At 46.6% G+C, this 17,458-nt stretch overlaps 1 protein-coding gene across 1 annotated transcript; it reads left to right on the plus strand.

The window, feature by feature from the left end:
• The first annotated feature begins 360 nt into the window (after nt 1-360).
• On the plus strand, nt 361-6,555 carry gtf2a2 (general transcription factor IIA, 2). Its single transcript, XM_084436662.1, has 4 exons — nt 361-574; nt 4,472-4,576; nt 5,953-6,079; nt 6,287-6,555. Exons 1-4 carry the CDS (start codon nt 503-505, stop codon nt 6,310-6,312), a joined length of 330 nt encoding a protein of 109 aa, XP_084292788.1. The 5' UTR covers nt 361-502; the 3' UTR covers nt 6,313-6,555.
• Nucleotides 6,556-17,458: the final 10,903 nt, after the last annotated feature.

The following is a 17,458-nucleotide window of genomic DNA, read 5'->3' on the forward strand; positions in this document are numbered from 1 at the left end:
TGTAAAGGATTATAGTTGTCTTATGTCAAAAAATGGGACAAAGCAGAACGTCATTTGTCTCTATAAGTGGTGTTGTTGTTATCATATTCAAAAGAGAATCCTTAGAAATGTAAAAATGTTGATAGAGGGCATGGAAATATACTTTATGTTAATCTGATAAGCATGCTCTCTAATTGGCTATCTGGACATCTTTTCCATTGGGTGTGAGTTGTGGGCATTCTGGGTTGATGTTTCTAATCGTCTACTCCCACCTAGTGGCACAAAGAATACCCTGTCATAGCCTACATTTTCTGTTTAGCGTTACAAATCCAATCTGCTGTGTTTGTCCCTTCTGGGTCTCTGTAGCTTGGAGAGCCACCGTTCTGTTTCAGTCGGAAATCACGAGAAGGTGGGAAACTGACTGAACATTGAGCCAGCTAGCGATCATACCGACCCAGCGAGTGGTTCGGGAGGAAGTTGTGCGTCTGCACGGTAGTTTGCTAGTGATCGGTGTGTCACCACCATGGCTTATCAGCTGTACAGAAACACCACGCTGGGAAACAGTCTGCAGGAGAGCCTGGATGAGCTGATCCAGGTAAGGACACGCTAGCACTGGGCTAATCTAGTTTAGCTACTAGAGAGCCTTTCCACTGCGTCCAATTGCCTATCTAGACCAACTAATCCAAAGGTTTATCGATATTCTGTCTTATTAACGATAACAATACTGCCTAACTTGCCTTAGCTTGTATCCCAGACCATCCACCGTCTCGCTAGCTAGTGGAGCTACACTGGGCCGCCCCGCGGTGCACCGGGGTGGAGTCGCATCGTGTCCTACCATGATCACTCAGCAAACGAGATAAACGGAGCTCAAATCCTCTTGCTCGTGTCTATAATAATAATAACCACAATCATAATAATAATCATAGTTATCGTCTGCCTCCGTCATAAGGAAATTCAAGGTTTCAAAATTAAAATCCTATTTCCCCGTAGTACGCATGCGTTTGAAGCGTTCAGAAGAAATAGCATATTTGCGCGCATCTTGGAGATCAGTCTGAACACCCTGAACCAGTCTGAACACCCTGAACCAGTCTGAACACCCTGAACCAGTCTGAACACCCTGAACCAGTCTGAACACCCTGAACCAGTCTGAACACCCTGAACCAGTCTGAACACCCTGAACCAGTCTGAACACCCTGAACCAGTCAACACCCTGAACCAGTCTGAACACCCTGAACCAGTCTGAACACCCTGAACCAGTCTGAACACCCTGAACCAGTCTGAACACCCTGAACCAGTCTGAACACCCTGAACCAGTCTGAACACCAGTGATGGGGAACGAAGCTTTCCGATGCATTGACTCATTCCACACAACTGGGTCAGAAAAAGGGCCGATCTGTCTATGCAGTCGATATAATGACATCTGCTGGTCAATTCTTGGTATGGCGGCTGTATGAGAGTGATTGATAAGTCAGTCCTCGAAGTTAGCCCACCATCATCTGGGAGCTGTTGTTAAATAAAAGTTCTGTGACAAAGTGTCGATGTGTATGTGTAAAAAAAAAATCTAATAAATGCTCATAAATCATTTGGTGTCTCCAATATAGGCTTGTATGTATTTATGACCGTCAATGTGTGTGACGTTAATATGATTGGCATTAATATTGAGAAATAAATGTAAATGTTGTCTTGTCTACATTTTTCAACATTGCATACAGTAGGCAGGGGCACCTTCATTTGCCCACACTGGGTTCGATCCCAGGTCCTTGGATCTTCGAACAGACACGTTAGCCAGCTACGCCACTGAACAAGAGCTAGCTTCGAACAGACACGTTAGCCAGCTACGCCACTGAACAAGAGCTAGCCATTCAATGGCGCTTGGGCGGTATTTACTGATGACTGAGTTCAATCAATTCAACTCATGTGCTTGTGTAAACAAGAAACGTGATTGTGAGAGAGACGAAGTGTGGGAGGTACATGGTTGTCAAGTGGACAGTTGGGGCAAGTGAATTATTTTTATCCTCAAAATAATTTTCTCCACTGGTAGGATTTAGACGGCTCCTCTTCTTGCTGCCATTCTCCCCTTTGGTACAGGGTACTGCAGTGACGGGCGTTGCAGCATGTGAAGGTTTGTCTCTGCCAGCTGCTACAAGCGTGACATAGGAAGCTTTGTTCAGATGGTCACGTGTTTTTTGCCAAATTGAGCTAGGCATCAACACATTCGTATGGATGCATATTGCTTCAGAAGGTAGACACCGTGTTGTGACTACTGCGTTGAGCGTAACATCACTACTGAACACAAAAGGTTGAGTAGTGCTATTCTATATTGAATAATCACTTTTAACTATTTTAACCAAGCTAGCTAACTTTTCAGCAGGTGACTCCACCTTGGTCATGTAACGGGCCATTTTCAGTTTGACCAAAAACAAGTAGACCTGTTCCAAACTTGGCCACAGCTGAATGTACATAGCTGGCTTTCATTTCGTGGAGCATGATGCTCTGCTTGGGAATCTCAGTGCATATTAACAACTTGTGACATCAAGCAAACATTATTTAGGGCCACAAAATAGGGTTACCGCGGTTATCCCTGCGTTGTTGGTCAGTGTTCGGGCAGACACCGGTCATACACCGGTGCATTAAGCTACTTGCCCACCGTCACCACCGTTGTGTTGTTTATTAGAACCAATTTAGTTCATTTTCGTGTATCAGCACCCGCGTTCATCAAATAAAAAAACAACAATTTGTAAAATACCAATACTTAGTGAGGACTGACGCTACAATTTCAAAAGCGAAAGTGTGTTCTGGTCTCCTCTCTCTGCGTGTGCAGGCAGAGTGAGTGACGACACAGACCCCGTTTACACCTGGCGTTAAAATGTGTCTCGTATCCAGATTGTATCTAGATAATGATTTAGCCTGATTACATTTACACCTGGCATCAGTATGCGTTTCGAGTATTTTCAACCCGATCCGTTTGAGATCCGATCGACTCTGTCCAGCTGACAATCAAACATCACATCCTGATTGTGCTTGAATATTTTCGTCCGACCAAATTGAGAGTAGACACTTTTGTCTCGTCTGGACTCCAACCTTGACCAGGATCCATTTTAATGCTTTCTTGCTAGCTGCCATGGAAACCTGCTCCTTGCTGGTCTGGAACCGGCGTGTGCCAACGGCTACGTATTTCCGCCCACGTTGTTGATATGTGGATTAAAAACGAATTCCCATTTACACTTCTATTAAATGTAGTAGAAATGCGTGACCCTGACCACCTCCGGAGGTGGTTTGGCCGATCGGATCACAATCCGTCCTCAAAACGTTTTGGGCGCATTTAAACCTGTAAATTCTTCTTTCATGTGGTTTAGCACGATCAGATTGCAATCTGATCACCAAAATGATTGATCATTGAATGCGAGGTGTAAACGGGGTCACTTGAATGCGAGGTGTAAACGGGGTCACTCGAATGCGAGGTGTAAACGGGGTCACTTGAATGCGAGGTGTAAACGGGGTCACTTGAATGCGAGGTGTAAACGGGGTCACTTGAATGCGAGGTGTAAACGGGGTCACTTGAATGCGAGGTGTAAACGGGGTCACTTGAATGCGAGGTGTAAACGGGGTAGCTTGAATGCGAGGTGTAAACGGGGTCACTTGAATGCGAGGTGTAAACGGGGTCACTTGAATGCGAGGTGTAAACGGGGTCGCTTGAATGTGAGGTGTAAACGGGGTCACTTGAATGTGAGGTGTAAACGGGGTCACTTGAATGCGAGGTGTAAACGGGGTCACTTGAATGTGAGGTGTAAACGGGGTCACTTGAATGTGAGGTGTAAACGGGGTCACTTGAATGTGAGGTGTAAACGGGGTCACTTGAATGCGAGGTGTAAACGGGGTCACTTGAATGCGAGGTGTAAACGGGGTCACTTGAATGCGAGGTGTAAACGGGGTCACTTGAATGCGAGGTGTAAACGGGGTAGCTTGAATGCGAGGTGTAAACGGGGTAGCTTGAATGCGAGGTGTAAACGGGGTAGCTTGAATGCGAGGTGTAAACGGGGTCACTTGAATGCGAGGTGTAAACGGGGTCACTTGAATGCGAGGTGTAAACGGGGTCACTTGAATGCGAGGTGTAAACGGGGTCCCAGACGAGCGATGTCTCATTGCACTCATCACATGACGTGAGATTTCCTGAGCCCTGAGCTTTCTTTCATTTTCCTTCGCGAACTTTGGAAACTCTTTTAAACGTCACAGAAGCAGCTGTAAGTAGACCTACAAATGCTCTCATTGCCATGTCTGTTTGTTAATGCAGACCATTTTAGAAGCTCTTAAAAAACCCTTGAAATGTAACCAATCAAAGAGAGCATGGCGCTGCGGTCGGCGCAGAGCGGACGGTAGGCTGCGGTGTTACAGGCAATACCGGTGTTGTCAGCATCCCAACCACAAAACAGTATAACGTTTGACCACAGATCATGTCACTAATGAAACACCGTCCTGTGCTTCTCCGTTTCAGACCCAGCAGATTACTCCTCAGTTAGCGCTCCAAGTTCTCCTCCAGTTTGACAAAGCCATCAACACAGCGCTTGCTAATCGTGTTCGCAACAGGGTCAACTTTCGGGTGAGTTGTGCGTTCATGTAATTTAATGTAATTTATTGCTCTATAAATGTTCTTAGCTGGTAGACAAACATACTCCAGGAGCTTGCTCGATCGCCTCGTTGAGAGGGGTCAGGGAAGAATTTTTACAGCTCACTTTTCTGGCCCCCGGGTGATACTGGTTTTTGCTTCCCTCTGGAATATGTAGAGATGGGACATATGCCCACCTCCCTTGTTCTCTGTAAAGCGCATTGTGTTGCCTCTGTGTATGAAATGTGCTATACAAATAAAGCTTTGATTGATTGGTTGATTAATATACAGTCTAAACAACAAGGCTTTCATTCATACCTGAACATAATCTGCAAAGTCAAATCTTCCACCAGACTGGAAGTGTATAGGGGACTTACAGTATGGAGGTCCACTATACAGCAGTAATCCAGTTCTGATGAAAATGTAGACAGGTTGACATCCCTGGCCTGCTCTGCCCTGTCTGATCATCCCTGGCCTGCTCTGCCCTGTCTGATCATCCCTGGCCTGCTCTGCCCTGTCTGATCATCCCTGGCCTGCTCTGCCCTGTCTGATCATCCCTAGCCTGCTCTGCCCTGTCTGATCATCCCTGCTCTGCCCTGTCTGATCATCCCTGTCTGATCACCCCTGCTCTGCCCTGTCTGATCATCCCTGTCTGATCATCCCTGGCCTGCTCTGCCCTGTCTGATCATCCCTGGCCTGCTCTGCCCTGTCTGATCATCCCTGGCCTGCTCTGCCCTGTCTGATCATCCCTGGCCTGCTCTGCCCTGTCTGATCATCCCTGTCTGATCATCCCTGGCCTGCTCTGCCCTGTCTGATCATCCCTAGCCTGCTCTGCCCTGTCTGATCATCCCTGTCTGATCATCCCTGGCCTGCTCTGCCCTGTTTGATCATGAGAGGCTACCTGGTTGAGCTGCTGTCAGAGGATTAGCCCACCCCATGGTGTATGATCTGACTGACAGATATGTGATTGACGCTAGCTTGACTCTTTTTCCAAACGATATCCTGACACTCCCCAAAAGCACATGTACACATTTGGTCAGATTCTGTTGTTTTCATGACCACGAAAGCTACAGTTTAAAAAAGCTAGACCGTATTGACAACAAATCCCTTGAGTGATCCTTTGGACTCAAGGTTGGCTGGTTGTGTTTATGGCAGAATATTGACCTAACTCTTGAATCAAGCACACACAGCTGCTTCTCAGTCTATGACACATTTATTGAGTGGTTTTAGGCAGTTTGTCAGAATGATGCCAGACATTCAAAACGATGCAGGACTGAATCAAAAGTAAACAGCTGATTATGTAATGCGCTGCTGTATTGTACTTCTTGCACTGGAGTTCTTCTCAATGCTGTTCTTTGTCTCTCCTCTAGGGGTCACTAAACACTTACAGATTCTGTGACAATGTTTGGACGTTTGTTCTGAATGACGTGGAGTTCAGGGAGGTCACTGACCTGGTGAAGGTGGACAAAGTGAAAATAGTTGCCTGCGATGGGAAAAGTATGAGAGTTTTTACCTTTAAAACTAAAGTTGTGTTATTATTGCTTCTGAGTGATTGCAATGTCATTATTATAACAAATGTAGTGCAAAACGGAAGTCGTATTTTGTGTACTTTGGTCTATGATTTTTAGTAATAGAAATCAAATGTGTTGTATGTGAATGCTTTGTCTTGAAGTCACGTAGTACTAACTGTGTTTCCCCTCTCAGACACTGGCTCCAACGCTGCTGAGTGAAAGAAGAGGGCTTCATTGGTTCTGGTGTTACTGATGAAGAGGAGAAGAAGCCCATGTCACAGACAGGACTGTATATATAATTTATAACAGTAATTTCTGTAAAGAAGATGAATCCCTGTATATATAAGACCTTAATCAATGGGAATGATTGCTGAATGAATGGACCAGACAAAGGCCTTGGATATTGCATGACTTTTTTTTAATGAGTTTTCTTAGAACTGCCTTTTCAGTTTAGTTACTGTTGTTGAGCTTGATAAACTTTAATAAACTTTTATTTAAAAAATAAAAGGATGCTTAATTGTCAGTCTCTTGAGGGAATCGCTCACACAGGCTATACTGTCCCGGTAATAGTTGTCAGCTTATTTGAGATATACGCAAGTAGAGGTCTCTCCAGGTCAGCATCAACGGCTATGCAAACCAAACTGGACCCACTGAACAACTTGATCTGAATTTACCTTTTAGCCTGTATGAAGCTACAGTACATCTTACTCACCAGAACACTGTGCTGGCCAGTGCTGCGGTGCCTCATTCAGCCTCTGGGGGGCAGCCTACCGCCATACAGGGCAGAGTGGAGACACGGCCACCGATAAGACTCCTCAGTAGACTACTGCTTCTCCAGGGCCACCTTCACCAACTCCATCAACACTCCCTCTAGCAGAGCAGCTGTGAAATCGGGTCCCAGATCACTGAATGAGGTAGTGTGAAGAGAACTGGAGGTGGGGTAGAGAACTGGAGGTGGGGTAGAGAACAGATGAGTGAGGTGAGAAGAGTGAATCAGACGAGGGTGAGTCTATTTACTAGATCTGTATTGCATTCACTGTATTATACGATGTAGTACTTCAGGATCCAAATGGTGACCCTAGGTCAGCTTTTTCCCAGCCCCTTCAAAATAAAAAATAAAAAAAGCATTGAGCTAAAGCTGTACCCCTCTACCACCCACACGCTGAAAGCATCTGTCCCGTACAGTACAAAGCCCCTGAGGTCAAGTAGAGAACACCTAAAAGCTTGTAGATTTTAATCACTAAGGAAGCCAGATTTATCACTAAAACATGCCAACTAAATGTTCGAATTAAAAATGTTTCACTAAGCCTAAAACATTGGTAGCCTATTAAAGTGAAACCAACGTGGTTTAGCTGTAGGCCTATAGGTAAAGAGCACTAGGCCATGTGATCTGTGGGTATATGTGCCGTGGAAAGTTCAGCCACATTGGTTCATGGATAGTTTACCCCGTTTGCCACAGTGTGTTTTGGGAGTGTTATTGACGAAAGTATATTAATATAGGCCTACTGGTGTAGCTTTTTATAAACAGAGATAATCATTTTACCGGTTGTCTGAAGTGTGTCCAATTGTGGCAGACTAGGCTTGACTATATGTAAAAAGGGAGATAGAGGCTAAAGGCTATCGAAATCGGGTTTGGAAAACATGAAACTGGGGAAATTGTTTTTCTGTTGAAGGATGTCTTTCTGTCTCTTATGTTATTGAAGCAGGACAATAAATCCTTGATTTCCTCAAGAGGCCAACAGAATATTTCTAACAGGAAAGCTCCATTACTTGGGAGGCTGTCTTTCCCATTCCTATCCAGTCCTACGGCATAGATAGCCCCCATCTCAGGTGGACCCATCCGAGGCCCCTGTCTCTGGCTCATTATCAGGTCCGAGCGGATCTGTGTCATCATGAATGAGACACTCGAAAACACATGACGGCATCGTCTCTCTCATCAGTGACCTGAGCACCAGCGCCTCCCCCGGGCTGAACCCAGCACAGCGATACCATGTAGCCGTTCAACCACCAACGCCATTTTTGCGGCCATAAACCGCTTCAAGGGAAAAAAAAACCGGGCATCAAACAATGCGTACGTTGCATCGTGTACTCCGGGAGTCATATTTGGGGTCCAGCCACTGGGAGGGAATTGTGAATGGCCTCGACGGGAGGGTGCTGCTGTCCCCCTGACGTCATGCTGTGACTGTGCTTCTGGTGCAGCAGGCGGAGGAGGCATGAGGATGGCACACAGGCGGGCGGGCATGTTGAGACCAGAAGGAAAATAAGACACAAGCGATCCAGAAACGGTAAGCGTGTGCCTGTGTTCATGTGTGGTCTGGGTATGGTGCATATTGTAATGTGCATATTGTAATGTGATCTCTCAGTCCCTGGGACGCTAGACAGGTGCACCGGGGACCCGCTCTGTTCCCATGGACCAGGCTGAGAACACGGCTAGAGTGAGGGATGTCCAGAACCGTGTTCATAATTACAGTAGTAGGACTGATGTCTGACCCGTTTGATTTTGGTTATATAGTAGACTAGATATGACTATGTCGTTGTGTTGGTACACCAATTGCTTTAAGAGGGGCCTTTAATGTTGGTAGCCTATACAGCTAGTGGATAGCCTTTAGTAGGCTAGTAGGCTGTAATAGTAGGCTACAAAGACGCATACAGCCTACAGGCACGCACATGAACGTAGGGCTGAGCATGGACTATAGTCTACATAGCCTAGCAGGTGGAAATAGACCATACATCCAGAAAGCAAAACAAAGCTATTGTAATGCCTTCCTTGTTGTTAGCCTATCATGTATAATTTGGGGCCAAGTTGTAGGCTACACAGATTTATAGGCCACCTTTACAACCGGTCATCTTTGCTAATATAAGGAATTTTAGTATTGCCTCGGCCTACTTAGGCAGGCACTAGGCACTAGTTCAGGTCATTTTTGCATTTGCATTACAATAACCTGCTTGTGTGGAGATCATCCATGATGTATTGACTGTTGGTATAAAATTGAAGTCTTATTACTGCTTTCATGCAGAGTTTTCACATTGAATATGTTAAATGTGATAGCGATAGCTAGCCTACCACACAGCTTATATCGCACAGTTTGTGTCAAATGTGTTTTTTGGTTGCTGCATGGCGGTGTCTGTGTGTGCGTCAATATTTTGCCCTGTAGTGTTTACATTAGGTTGATGTTCTCCCCAACATTACACTGGCAGGTCTGTACATTATAGCCCAGATGCCATCATTATGAATTAGGCTATTGGTCACAATCTGTGGGGGGCGTTTTCTCACAGGCATATTGGCCTACCGACCCTCACTGTAGACTATCTGGAGAGATCCAGCTCATTGAATATGATGTAATGATGTAAGGACAAACAATAGTCTGTACATGACCAATATCTTCATATCCATAGAGAGGGGATCTGTTAGAAAGGTTGGGCCCTATGAAAGAATAGTGGGCCCCACAAACCCATAACTTATAATAATAATACGAATACTATTAATAATTATAACATGAATACCCTCACAGCGTCGCTGCCTGCAAATCTGATAACTGGCGAAATTGGAGGCCAGTATCCAGTCCTGGTTTATCTAGACCAGAGTAATATCCAGTCCTGCTTTATATAGACCAGAGTAATATCCAGTCCTGGTTTATCTAGACCAGAGTAATATCCAGTCCTGGTTTATATAGACCAGAGTAATATCCAGTCCTGGTTTATCTAGACCAGAGTAATATCCAGTCCTGGTTTATATAGACCAGAGTAATATCCAGTCCTGGTTTATATAGACCAGAGTAATATCCAGGCCTGGTTTATATAGACCAGAGTAATATCCAGTCCTGGTTTATATAGACCAGAGTAATATCCAGTCCTGGTTTATCTAGGCCAGAGTAATATCCAGTCCTGGTTTATCTAGACCAGAGTAATATCCAGTCCTGGTTTATATAGACCAGAGTAATATCCAGGCCTGGTTTATCTAGACCAGAGTAATATCCAGTCCTGGTTTATATAGACCAGAGTAATATCCAGGCCTGGTTTATATAGACCAGAGTAATATCCAGTCCTGGTTTATAAAGGACATAGTCATTTGGAAGTATCACAATTCTCCATTGATTGTTTCATCCTGATTGTGAGCTTGTGGTCGGGATTCCACCTATTTAGATATAGGCCAAGTCCCAGCTGCAGGCCAGATCAGGAATCAAGTCCCAGCTGCAGGCCAGATCAGGAATCAAGTCCCAGCTGCATGCCTGGTCAGGAATCAAGTCCCAGCTGCATGCCAGGTCAGGAATCAAGTCCCAGCTGCAGGCCTGGTCAGGAATCAAGTCCCAGCTGCATGCCTGGTCAGGAATCAAGTCCCAGCTGCAGGCCAGATCAGGAATCAAGTCCCAGCTGCAGGCCAGATCAGGAATCAAGTCCCAGCTGCAGGCCAGATCAGGAATCAAGTCCCAGCTGCATGCCTGGTCAGGAATCAAGAGGTTTCCTTCCCTCTGGGTTTGGATAGAGAAAAGATTTTGCAGATGTTATTGTCTTTTCTGATTTCTCTGTTTCTTTATGGTTAACCGTAAAATACTTAATCTTATCTTGTGACTGTGTGCTGTTAGGCTGACATATGGATATTAAGTGCCATGTGTGTCATAGTGAACTGGAAGAAGCGCTAATGTCTGATACGCCGACAGGATCTTCTGATTTCAGTGCAGAGTAGTACATGGGCAACCTCAGAAATGCAGGCTCAAACAGAGCAGATAGCAGATCTTTATAGATAAGTGTACAAACCTGATCTAATGGTTCCTGCCACCAGCTTGGCTTCCATGTCTGCCTGTGATAGGCTACAGCAGCACTCACATACTGTACCATCCTCATTTCATCTTCTAACATTTTATTCACCTGTTATGTGGTTATGATCGTGGTGGGACGTAGAGCAGGTGTATACGTGCGTGACTGGGCACACTTCAGACCCAGGGAACAAGGCACTCAAGCAGCGTGAGTGTGCTACTCCTGGGCTGGGTTTGGTCTGAGCTGCTGGGTGAGTGTGCTTCTCCTGGGCTGGGTTTGGTCTGAGCTGCTGGGTGAGTGTGCTACTCCTGGGCTGGGTTTGGTCTGAGCTGCTGGGTGAGTGTGCTACTCCTGGGCTGGGTTTGGTCTGAGCTGCTGGGTGAGTGTGCTACTCCTGGGCTGGGTTTGGTCTGAGCTGCTGGGTGAGTGTGCTACTCCTGGGCTGGGTTTGGTCTGAGCTGCTGGGTGAGTGTGCTACTCCTGGGCTGGGTTTGGTCTGAGCTGCTGGGTGAGTGTGCTACTCCTGGGCTGGGTTTGGTCTGAGCTGCTGGGTGAGTGTGCTACTCCTGGGCTGGGTTTGGTCTGAGCTGCTGGGTGAGTGTGCTACTCCTGGGCTGGGTTTGGTCTGAGCTGCTGGGTGAGTGTGCTACTCCTGGGCTGGGTTTGGTCTGAGCTGCTGGGTGAGTGTGCTACTCCTGGGCTGGGTTTGGTCTGAGCTGCTGGGTGAGTGTGCTACTCCTGGGCTGGGTTTGGTCTGAGCTGCTGTGCTGTTGACATGTAGGCCCCAAGAACACTGTTTGGCCTCTGATCAGACATCACAGTGAATTCTAGCTCTGTTGCTCCTAGTTCCACAAAAAGACCCACCGGAAAGACATTGTGGCTTTTCAGTCTGGCTGTGTGTTGGCCACGGTTCAACACCAAATTCTGGAGCACTTGTGAATGGCAGTAGAGAAGGCGTCCAAAGGCTCTGCCACACGGTCCAGAAAAATAACATCTGGTTCTGTTGCCTCCTCGTGGGAAAGTGCAAACCAAAACAACTTGAGTAGCAAAGTGAGCGGGGAGCTTTGCTCTGTCTGGAATCTGTGTGCTTCCACATGGAGGTGACTAAGTTAGATTAATAGAAGTATTGAGTGACATTAAGTGCAAAAATGTGTTATTTCCTCAGTCTCCTATAGTTTTTATATTGAAACAAATGATGAGTTGGAACATTAATGATACTCATTTTCTAAGAGGACTGATTTAGAACAAATGTTTATGATGCAGAATGTCGATTCACACATTTCATGTTGTTGTATGTATGATACCTGGTGTTGACGTCAGACCATATTACTGCCCAGATACATTCCAGGGGCCTCATTTATCAAAGAGCGTGTAAATTCAGGTGTAAAAGAGGGCGTACGACGAAAACGCGGAAAATGCACAATGTAGCGTACGACGAGAATATTTACACGCTTTTCGGATCTATCAAAAATGTCGTATGCCCTTTTCTGCACGGTAAATCCGAGACGGGCGGGGAAGAGAGCGTACGCGCACGCGCCCCGTGTTCCGCCCTCTCCACGCCCAAATTCAACCATATATGGTCAAAACTATGACAGCGAACAACGGGGATTCCCCGGAAGGAACCGACATAATGTGGAGCATTAGGACAGACGAGACGTTTATGGAAAAACGCGGAAAGAAGAGAAACTTTTCGGAGACGGAGGTGCATGTGCTTGTTGGTGAGGTCCACGCGAGGAAAGAAAATCATCTTCGGAAGGTAAGCTATTTGTACGAGCCTACATTTGAAAGTGTTGGAAAGCAAACATTCCACACATTCTGTGGTAGGCTATGATTGATTCAGGACCAAAAACAGGGAACGATAACACAGATGACCACTTCATAATGTTAGACCACATTATTAAGACTCTCATCTAAATCACCCGGTAAATCACACTTAAGCATTTATTTGGCTGCCAACAGAAAAACATATCAAATGAATATGGCTGCACAATGAAATGTTTAATGCATAATCAAGTTCACAGACAAACTCAAAGAAAATGATTGAAATTGTTTCTCCAGACTCTGACGTGGGGTCGGACTCAGAGGAGGGGGAGTCTGCAGTGGTCCTTGACCTGACGGTCATGCCCCCGCGAGTTGTAGCCTCCAGCGCCACGACCTCCACCTTCTTATCAGCTTTGAATATATATCTTGGCAAACATAACACGGGATGATGTACAAGGAGGGGACAGATACCTAGTGAAAGTACTATTGGTTGCTAGTAAAAAGACAATAACGAGGGCTTGGTATAAGGTGGAACGCCCAACCAAGGAGCAGTGGCTGGGTGTTGTGGAGGAGATGTATGTTAGGGAGAGGTTCACGCATGCATTGAGGATGCAGGAAGGAAAGTTTGAAGGGAGATGGGAAAAATGGATGGATTATAGAAGGAAGTGTGATGATACCACTAATATTAAAATTGTCATATTTGAGTAAGAAAAAAAAGCTGCATGGATGGATGTACCCATAAGCTGTTATTGTAGGTTTTTATGTTTTATTGTATTGTCGTTGTATGGATGGAAAATGCTAATAAAGATTAAAAGTAAATAAGACAAAGAATATGTATCTTGGTTATGGACACACCAACAAGCCAGCCGTCACGCGCAGCGCCTGCCTCCAGTCTAGCCCCTACCCTGCTGTGCGCCAGGATGAATGAGTCATGCGTGGAGCCAGGCCACGGTGCCACTACACTTGTGATGAGCATGTCACATATGATTTGGGTATTTCTAGTGTGCACATTTTAGCGATTCACATAGACGTATTCATTCACTGATGGTGCCCTTATGTGGGTGCAGTCGCCATCGCCGTCACCTCTTTGGAGTTCTATCTCGCCCAGTAGGCCGAGTAGCGCCGGATTCATTTAGGCTCGCATTACGCACAGGAGGACTGTCATTTATATGCTTACCAAAGAGCAAACAGGTCCACATGATCACATATTAATGACAATCTCATTGGTCAATTATTGCCGTTTGATGGAGTGCCTGCATTAGGTGTGTGACATATAGCGCGGAAAGGTTTTGGACAGCGCATAGGTTCAGTTTGGGGAACAAATCCATATCGGACCATGAATGAGCCGGTTAGAGGACACGTCTAATCTTGCATTGCGATATATGTTGGTGCTGAATTGGGCTATTAGCCTACATGATTGTGCGTTCATGAACTGTCGCTCTTATTCTCTCCGTCAAACATAGTAATTCACCGACGCACCACCTGCGTCGCCAGTTCCCCCTGTGTTCAAGAAGGGCGTAGAACACCGTGTAAATCGGTACGCCAACTGGAGAGGTGTCCTACAAAAGCGCGGAGAAAGGCGACTAAATTTTCGCCCTTACGGCTTGATAAATCGCAATGTGGGGGGGGCAAATGGCGTACGCCTGAACTCGCGAAAAAGACCGTGTAAAAGAAGGCGTACCTCAATGATAAATGAGGCCCCAGGTTGAGGCAGTCGAACTAAATCTCTCATTTCTTACAACCTCTTACAACAGTTTGTTCCTGAAATAAATCCAATTTTACAGACTTACAACAAAGTCATGACATTGACAGACAATATACATTTATGTAAAACTACAGTCAAAGAGTTAAAACAAGTCCTCTTAATCCAAACTGACTATAATAATAGTATAATAAATACTGCTGACTGGCAAGAAAATGATCACCCTTTCTGTGGCTTTATTTTACATTTTTCAATTGTGATCTTCAAATTGTTAGATGACTGTCTACTACATGTTAGGACTAGCAAAGCTGCAGAGCATCTCCATGAAGAGTGCTCTCCCTAGGTCACCCGCATGTTCCTCCCAACCTCCTTAATCTATTTAAGGTTGTGATTCATCTGAAGGGTTTGACAGCCCTACTTGAAGACCTGTGGTCTCTCAGATTCAAATCTCATCAGATTGTGTAAACCAGTTCCATGACATCATCATCTTAAGTCAATTTACGGGAAGGACTAGCCGTGATTAAAGGAGATGGCGTTATCAAATATTAGGAAGGCTTTCTCTCAGAGAATCATACTTTTTATTCAACCTAATGCTGTCTATCTGAGGTGTGCCTTGAATCTGAGTTCCACTGTTATTTGCCTCTATTACACAGTTAGGGCTAAATATTCTGAGCTCTTTCATAAGCCTGCCCAGTGTGGAAGATTTGTTATTCCTATATTGGCATATAGTTAAACCACCATAGTCTGAACTGTTCACGGTCAAAGGAATGAAACTCTGACAAAGTTCACTAAATCACTTCATCTCATAGAGGACATGGGACAGAGACACGGAGCAGGTCTCCCAAGTGGACACTGTGTGGATGACAACAGAGGGGAGTCAGGGAGCTGTTCTAGTGTGTGAGGAGGAGTCCAGGAGGAGGAGGAGGAGTCAGGGAGCTGTTCTAGTGTGTGAGGAGGAGGAGGAGGAGGAGTCAGGGAGCTGTTCTAGTGTGTGAAGAGGAGGAGGAGGAGGAGTCAGGGAGCTGTTCTAGTGTGTGAAGAGGAGTCCAGGAGGAGTCAGGGAGCTGTTCTAGTGTGTGAGGAGGAGTCCAGGAGGAGGAGGAGGAGTCAGGGAGCTGTTCTAGTGTGTGAAGAGGAGTCCAGGAGGAGGAGGAGGAGTCAGGGAGCTGTTCTAGTGTGTGTGAAGAGGAGTCCAGGAGGAGGAGGAGGAGTCAGGGAGCTGTTCTAGTGTTTGAAGAGGAGTCCAGGAGGAGGAGGAGGAGAGGGAGTCAGGGAGCTGTTCTAGTGTGTGAGGAGGAGTCCAGGAGGAGGAGGAGGAGTCAGGGAGCTGTTCTAGTGTGTGAAGAGGAGTCCAGGAGGAGGAGGAGAGGGAGTCAGGGAGCTGTTCTAGTGTGTGAAGAGGAGGAGGAGGAGTCAGGGAGCTGTTCTAGTGTGTGAAGAGGAGTCCAGGAGGAGGAGGAGGAGTCAGGGAGCTGTTCTAGTGTGTGAAGAGGAGTCCAGGAGGAGGAGGAGGAGGAGGAGTCAGGGAGCTGTTCTAGTGTGTGAGGAGGAGTCCAGGAGGAGGAGGAGGAGTCAGGGAGCTGTTCTAGTGTGTGAAGAGGAGTCCAGGAGGAGGAGGAGAGGGAGTCAGGGAGCTGTTCTAGTGTGTGAGGAGGAGTCCAGGAGGAGGAGGAGGAGTCAGGGAGCTGTTCTAGTGTGTGAAGAGGAGTCCAGGAGGAGGAGGAGGAGTCAGGGAGCTGTTCTAGTGTGTGAGGAGGAGTCCAGGAGGAGGAGGAGGAGGAGGAGAGCTGTTCTAGTGTGTGAAGAGGAGTCCAGGAGGAGGAGGAGGAGGAGGAGTCAGGGAGCTGTTCTAGTGTGTGAAGAGGAGGAGTCAGGGAGCTGTTCTAGTGTGTGAAGAGGAGTCCAGGAGGAGGAGGAGGAGTCAGGGAGCTGTTCTAGTGTGTGAAGAGGAGGAGGAGGAGTCAGGGAGCTGTTCTAGTGTGTGAAGAGGAGGAGGAGGAGTCAGGGAGCTGTTCTAGTGTGTGAAGAGGAGGAGGAGGAGTCAGGGAGCTGTTCTAGTGTGTGAAGAGGAGTCCAGGAGGAGGAGGAGGAGTCAGGGAGCTGTTCTAGTGTGTGAAGAGGAGTCCAGGAGGAGGAGGAGGAGTCAGGGAGCTGTTCTAGTGTGTGAAGAGGAGTCCAGGAGGAGGAGGAGGAGTCAGGGAGCTGTTCTAGTGTGTGAAGAGGAGTCCAGGAGGAGGAGGAGGAGTCAGGGAGCTGTTCTAGTGTGTGAAGAGGAGTCCAGGAGGAGGAGGAGGAGTCAGGGAGCTGTTCTAGTGTGTGAAGAGGAGTCCAGGAGGAGGAGGAGTCAGGGAGCTGTTCTAGTGTGTGAAGAGGAGGAGGAGAGGGAGTCAGGGAGCTGTTCTAGTGTGTGAAGAGGAGAAGGAGGGGGAGTCAGGGAGCTGTTCTAGTGTGTGAGGAGGAGTCCAGGAGGAGGAGGAGGAGTCAGGGCACTTTGACCAAGGGGAAAGAAGAATCAGATCCAGGTGACATTCTGATGCTGCTCTACTGGCTACAATGCAATTGTTGTGTTGTTTGTTTGGTTTTAGTCTTGGTCATCCTTTCACTCACACAGTCGTCAACAGCAGCCATCATTAAATTAGCATTTTACAGAGATAAGCACTATTGGATGATTGTGTTGAAAGACTACTTAGTCTACAATATGTATATCCTTGAATGAATGGTTTCTAGAAATGTTGGCAGTGCATGATTTCCGTTCATTTCATTGAGATGCATCATGGGTAAATGTTGATAGCAGCTGTGTGTGTTCACCAGTGATCGAGGGCCTGTTGTGCGGTGGCCCTCACTGCTGGCCCAGCAGGACTGGCACACTGACTGCCACATGGCTTAGAACAGATGTCACCACTGACCAGTGGCTGTCTGCATGCCCACCAGCAATGTGTGTCTGAGCTAAATAGGTTAGTTGTGTGTGTGTGTGTGTGTGTGTGTGTGTGTGTGTGTGTGTGTGTGTGTGTGTGTGTGTGTGTGTGTGTGTGTGTTTGTATGCGTGCTGTGTGTGTGCTGTGATAGAGGTGTGTGTGTGCATGCCTGTGGGAGGTGGTAGGCTGCAGCATGTGTGTGTGTGTGTGTGACTAAGAGTGTTTGCGCTAG

This window comes from Borostomias antarcticus, assembly GCF_949987555.1.
Source record: "Borostomias antarcticus genome assembly, chromosome: 4".
Classification (NCBI taxonomy): domain Eukaryota; kingdom Metazoa; phylum Chordata; class Actinopteri; order Stomiiformes; family Stomiidae; genus Borostomias; species Borostomias antarcticus.